Source organism: Bison bison, unplaced genomic scaffold (assembly GCF_000754665.1).
Source record: "Bison bison bison isolate TAMUID 2011002044 unplaced genomic scaffold, Bison_UMD1.0 scf7180017864064, whole genome shotgun sequence".
In the NCBI taxonomy this organism is placed as follows: Eukaryota; Metazoa; Chordata; class Mammalia; order Artiodactyla; family Bovidae; genus Bison; species Bison bison.
In genome coordinates, this window is record NW_011494636.1 from 4150887 (window position 1) to 4157618 (window position 6732).

The 6732-nt window shown below is 31.6% G+C and overlaps 1 protein-coding gene across 1 annotated transcript in view; it reads right to left on the reverse strand.

Annotated features, from left to right (window-relative positions):
* The window catches only part of KIFAP3 (kinesin-associated protein 3), a 141028-nt gene that overhangs the window by 112763 nt on the left and 21533 nt on the right, over positions 1–6732 (reverse strand). The window contains exons 3-5 of the mRNA XM_010836710.1: positions 5535–5689; positions 2544–2599; positions 1831–1972 (exon numbers count right to left, since the gene is read on the reverse strand). Of these exons, the coding sequence (XP_010835012.1) occupies positions 1831–1972; positions 2544–2599; positions 5535–5689 (353 nt within the window). The remainder of the gene's footprint in view (positions 1–1830; positions 1973–2543; positions 2600–5534; positions 5690–6732) is intronic.

Genomic DNA, 6732 nt, shown 5'->3' on the forward strand with positions numbered 1-6732 from the left:
ACTGTATATATACATATATAAAAAATGGATGTATATTTATATGTAAATATACATATATTCACATGTATGTATAAATACAAACTCCACAGGGTAGGAACTCCAAAAGTCTAGTGACATGAGAAAAACATTGAACTCATTAGAAATCAGGTAAATACAACTTAAACCCAAGAGATACTGTTTGTTAGCAACAACACAATGGCAAAAATGTTTAAGTTTTACAGCCTTCATATTCCATGGGTCTGGAAATACAGTGGCATAAACACTTTGGAGGACAATTCAACAATATCCCTAAGACATTACGACCTGTATTTCTGTATAACCTTTGTTTCTGTTTACACACTAAAAAACCCCCTGGTTTGTGTATATAAATAAGAACAAAGATGTTCACTGAAGTTTCCTATTGGAAAATTTGGAAATTTTAAGACCTAATTTAAAAATCTAATAACCATCAATAGGGGAATGGCTAAAGAATATGTATATAACTTCATAAAATACAATAATCAAAAGTAGTTCAAAACTAATTAACATTGTATGTAGCTATATGCTGCTGCTGCTGCTAAGTCGCTTCAGTCGTGACCAACTCTGTGTGACCCCATAGATGGCAGCCCACCAGGCTCCCCTGTCCCTGGGATTCTCCAGGCAAGGACACTGGAGTGGGTTGCCATTTCCTTCTCCAATGCATGAAAGTGAAAAAATAAAGTGAGGTCGCTCAGTCGTGTCCAACTCCTAGCGACCCTGCAGCCCACCAGGCCCCTCCGTCCATGGGATTTTCCAGGCAAGAGTAATGGAGTGGGGTGCTATCGTCTTCTCCAGTGACTATATGCATGTAATCTCAAAACATTACTGCATGGAGAAAAAATTACCAAGTAAGAAGTATGATATAATTAACATAAAAATTCACTCTATATTTTAACACAGGAAAAAATCCTCTACATATATATGTGTAAAAGTATGGAAAAGATCTGGAAGAATGAACTCCAAATTCCTAACAGATTATAGAGTAATGGTCAAAGGGTTTTTAACTGTAATACTCTAATTCCTTAAAAAGAATATATGAATATATGAGTTACACAATTTAGAAAATATTTAAAATGTACAAATTTCCTAACTGGAATATTGGTAATATCCTATGACTCTCTGGACAGATCCCAGGATATTTTATCCAAGCTAGAAAGTACTGACGTGCACTGAACCACCTCCATAAAAGGAGTTTGGCAATAGATAAAAAGGTATTATCATGTGATAGAAATCAGATCATAATGATATCTTCTATATTTTAATTTTGGCAAAAGTATAATCAGAAAATTATAATAATTCTATAGTAGTATAAATGAGAAAGAAGGTTTTAAGAGTATTGTATCTCCTTTTCCTTTATTACCCAGCACTTCTAGTGAAAAGAAAGCAAATACATGGCATCAAAGTCAAGCTAAATGAAATTTAAAAGAGTACTATTTTTGGCTGTGCTGTTTAAAAAAATATTGGAACTGTAATTGAATGAAAGCATACATGTGCAACTGTCGAAAGTCTGATTTTATATCCTAATTCAAAGAATAAAAAGTCTTCCAGAATACAAGAAAATAAACAGTACCATTAAGACTTTATTTTTCTTGTTTAAATTATTTGTCCATTCTCCAGAGAATATTTAAACATTATGCCCACGTGTTAAGAAATTTGAGTAAGAAGGGAAGTAATAAAGAGCTGGAAAATAATTGCATTCCTAAGTTTGATATAAATAATTTTAGCTTACCTCTCTATTATAATAATTTAAAAATCATATTCACAATAATTTTTAACTTTAAATATTTATAGATATAAGTCTATAAATTCTACCATTCAGTAGTAGTTCTTCCAAGTTATCAGGATTTCGAGCAAGCTGTAGGATCAAAGCAGAACCCCGAACCTTGTCAGGAATATCTTCATATAATAACTCGATGTACTCATCCATGTCATTAATGTTAGCAACTTCATCAATCTGAAACAAAGGAAGAGGAAGGAAGTACTCTAAAAGAACAGCAGCACTTAACAGAGTTGTCAAAGGAATGATAGTTTGTGATCAATATATTGCCCTTGACAATGAGAGAAGTTTTCCAAGGACTCAGAGTAGCAATCTTTTTGTACATAGTAGCAATCTTTTTATACAGGGAGAGATTAGATCTTTGGGTGATGGAACTTCAATATGAAAATAGTCATAAACCATATGATAAAAACGGGATGTAAACAAACTCTAAAATTGGCCTATTTATATTAACAAAGTATCTTAAATGTAATGTAAAATAGTTTCTACCATAATATATTAAACACTATTTTAAAACACACTGCAATAAGAATAGCTAATACTTTTCACAACTTATCAAAATAAATTGTCTAAAAAACATACCCAATAATTTTTCCTTTATTAAATATTTATTTTCTATCTTTTTTGGGAACTTTAAGTTCAACCACTTCTAAAAATTCCACCCTTGTCTAATGTAACTGTATGAACTACTGATGGTAAAAGCATTACCTTACAATCAGTTCTCTATCATATAAAAATACAGTCTTACCTCCATTCCTTCAAAAGGAGGTGGATCTTTAGGCTTGCTTGACTTCTCTTTTTTTTCTGTAAAAAGATTTTGTTTTAATGAGAAGAACCAGGATTTTGGATTTCTGGCTAATTTTTATTTTCAGCAGCTGAGTTTAATTCTAGCTAAGCTGGGGATCTTAAAATGAATAATTTATGAGGTAATCTTTTTCCAATGTATAAAAAATGCTCATCTATAATACATTTGTTCTAATAAGGATATCCAGGAGAGTTTAATAAAATCTATACATAATCTCCAAGTTATGTTAGGTGGCAATTTAGCTTCCTCATTGTTTAACAGTTTAGGTATGTAAATAGACAGATTTGTCAACAAGAAGCAAAAAGTCTATTTTGTTTTCTTTTTTTTTTCCTAATTCACATTTAAGGTGAGAACAGGAAAATCAAAAACTAATGAATTAGGTAATAAAAAGACTAAAATTAAAATTAACAAAGAAATTGGAAAAGAAATAACCTGGATAAAGTTAAGAAGCTAAAATACAGTTGCTGAATTTTAAACAAAATTAAGTCCATAAATTAAAAGGCAAATGTTTAATATTTGTGCTAATTTAATCCTCACTTGCTCCCAAATGGATTAAAGAGGCATTAATAGTGCTGAACATAACTTTGAGTCATTTGTTATGTTGAATTATTTGACTAATAGCAGAACTTCGTATTCTAAAAAGAAAATAAAAAAATGCTTCACTGATCTGATCTGGATCAAAAACCTAAGCAATGACTGTACATTAAAATAAGTTCAAGTAATATCAAATTTTTGATTCTAAAATTAGCAAATGCTTTACATATAACAGGAATTACTCCTGATTGTTTTTGGAGGAAGGTAGCCAGTCTAAACAAAGTTATGTTTTCTCAACAGCTAGATTTTTCCTCAAACAGATAATTTATTATGATAGTAGTTTTAATAAATAAAGAAAAAAAAGACTTATGGTAAAGAATCATATAATCAAAAACTACTACCATTTTATTTTAACCACATTTAGGGCTAGGTTTCTGGCTTTGAAATAGTGAATATCAAGTAAAAAGAAAGAACGTAGAATCATTTCTAAAAATAAATGATATATGCAATAGCATAGCATTTCATATATGTCTCCAAACATTAGTATCTATATAGAGAAACAATGATTTGAATTTATGATAATATGAAAATTTCCTCATATTACTCTAATTTCTGGGGAAGGAGGTAAGAAGACTGATTTACCCTGAAAACTCAGTGAAAGGGTTCTCATTAAAGATATTTTGTTATTTTATTACAAATGTCCTCAAAATTGTATTAATTTAGCATTAGGAAAGATTAATTTTAACTATATTGTACAACCTACAGTAAGAACACACACATCTTAAAAGCACAGTATTTACTTTTCTCATTTTGAACTTAACTTATTGAAGATATTATCTCTTATCATCCAGTAACACTGTTACAGAAATAGTCTATCATAAAGTAGTTAAAATGTTTAAATAATATTTTCCTTATAGCACTTATTATTAATAATTAATAGGTATACAGCTAAGTAGTTGGAGTGCCAGCTAAGTAGTTGGAGTGCCAGCTAAGCAGCTGGAAACAATCAAGTTCGAAATGTTTATTGTTGCTTTTAAATAAATTCACAGCTATTCAATTCATTCAACAAATATATATTGATCATATAATGTGTGCTATATATTGTATACAAGGCTAACTAATAAAAGTACATATTAGGCACAAGGTATTTTATTTGCTATGGATGGACAGAAATTATTGCTTAATTTTTTTAAAGTGCAAATAAATTTTCTCTTTCATTTTTTCTACTTAATACAATCAAAACTGAAGTATAAGCTATGTCAAGGGTGCCATATCTAGAACTCAGGAATGATAAAAGAAAGATATACGTAAACTTAGTAAGTGAATTGAAGCGAAAGTCGCTCAGTCATGTCCGACTCTTCACGACCCCATGGACTGTCCATTAATAAATACTATGAAATAGAATAAGTAAACACTGATTAATCTGAGATAACTTTCCATTTAAATACCTGTACTTTTGTTTTGAGCTTGGACATTGGAAAATGTCTTCTATAAATAATCAATTACTTAGCTCTAATTTTAATGAATTTATTCTTTTATGAGGCAATTAAAGATAGAAGAATAGTAACAATAGAGATGTTTAGGAATGAAAAGGTAAGTTTTCCTAAGAAAGATTCACCAAACATACGCATATCACAAATATTTTAACACTTAAATACTTTAGTAATCCAAATTATCAATTAGTCGTCAATAAGAAATATAGAAAGTATAAATAAGTTGCTCAGGTGGAGAAAACAGGTTTCCAGGCCTCAATTCTCCTCTTTTATTATTCCAGAATATGAAAGATACTTGCTTTTTTATTCTTTATTTTATCATATGTGCGCACGCGCGCACACACACACACACACTCAGTATAAAATAGATCATTTTGTAAGCCTGGAATACTAGTATGTTTGTTTATTCTTTCATTCCCTTAGTCATAGCACTAACAACAACAACAACAAAAACCATCACCATTTAAATATCAAAAGTACAAACTATAGTCAAACAACTCTGGTTTTCTTTTGTTTTTTTCATTTTTTAATTAATTAATTTATTTTAATTGGAAGCTAATTACTTACAACATTGTGGTGGTTTTTGCTATTTTTTTGTTTGGAGGGAATTTCCTGGTAGCTCAGGGGTTAGGACATGGCCCTTTTGTTGCCAGTGAAGTGAAGTGAAGTCACTCAGTCATGTCTGACTCTTTGCGACCCCATGGACTGTAGCCTACCAGGCTCCCCTGTCCGTGAGATTTTCCAGGCAATAGTACTGGAGTGGATTGCCATTTCCTTCTCCAGGGGATCTTCCCAACCCAGGAATCGAACGCGGGTCTCCCGCATTGTAGACAGACGCTTTACCGTCTGAGCCACCAAGGTTTTTGCTACGGTTTTGCGTTAAAAAGTTAGTTGTTCTTCTACTTACCTTTTCCTGACATTGAATCACGGCGGTTCTGGAGATAGTACAACAGCTGTTCTACTTCATTTAGCTTTGAGGGATGAATGAGTTTACATTCCTCAACCACCTTCCGTGCCAGGGAAGTTATATCTGTGTTGGCATTGAGACTCTTAAGACGAATGCTGCAGGCAAACCAGAATTTTCCAACTCAGTTATTATTAAAGTAAGTAACAATTTAAACAATATTTCTTTTAAATAAATAATTTATAAAATATTTAAATGTACCTGACATAGTCTCTTTTAGTAACATATAATAAAGTATAAGATATAGCTAGACTTAGAAAAAAACGCAAAACAACGATTTTCCTCAAATTGGACAAATGAGATAACAAAAGGAATGGTAAAGTCTACATCTGACTCATCTAGGGAGGATAGCATATCCAGAGACCAGTTATAAAATAGTCTTTCTGATGTTATATATATATATTTATATCATATAAAGTTTTTAGTTATTATTAGATACGAAAATCCATAGTGACAAAAATAAATCATTTTCTTGACCATATTCACAGTCATAGTTTTCAGTTAAGGACAGAACACAATTTGATTATTCTGATGGAAATTATGCAGAAGGAAAAAAAAAGTAGGATGCATTTTAAGACTTATATGAGGAATGCTGAGGAACAAATGAATATAGTTATATTTGTTAGTACATTAAAAAAAAAAACAGGTTCTTCCTCCTTTTTAATTTAGTCCAGGAGATTCACTGCAAGATGAACAAGAAAAGGTTGTTCAAAATCTGGAAACAATTGCCAATTTACATGGATTCATGACAACAAAGAAAGCTACAAGGACAAAAAATGAGGTTCAGGGTGAAGACTCAAACTGGTGGCAAGAGACTCTCGCAAGCATATGCACTCATGCAAGGCTTAGATTCAAAAAGAAAAATGTAAGAAAGTAGCCACAATGCTGAAATACTTCTTAATGAAGATCGCTAGTGAAGATGGCTTAGTGAAAAGGCAGAGGAACCAGAGATCAAATTGCCATCATCGGCTGGATCATTGAAAAAGCGAGAGTTCCAGAGAAACATCTACTTCTGCTTTACTGACTATGCTAAAGCCTTTGACCGTGTGGATCACAATAAAATAGCGAAAAATTACTTCAAGAGATGGGAATACCAGACCACCTGACCTGCCTCCTGAGAAATCTGTAAGCAGGTCAAGAG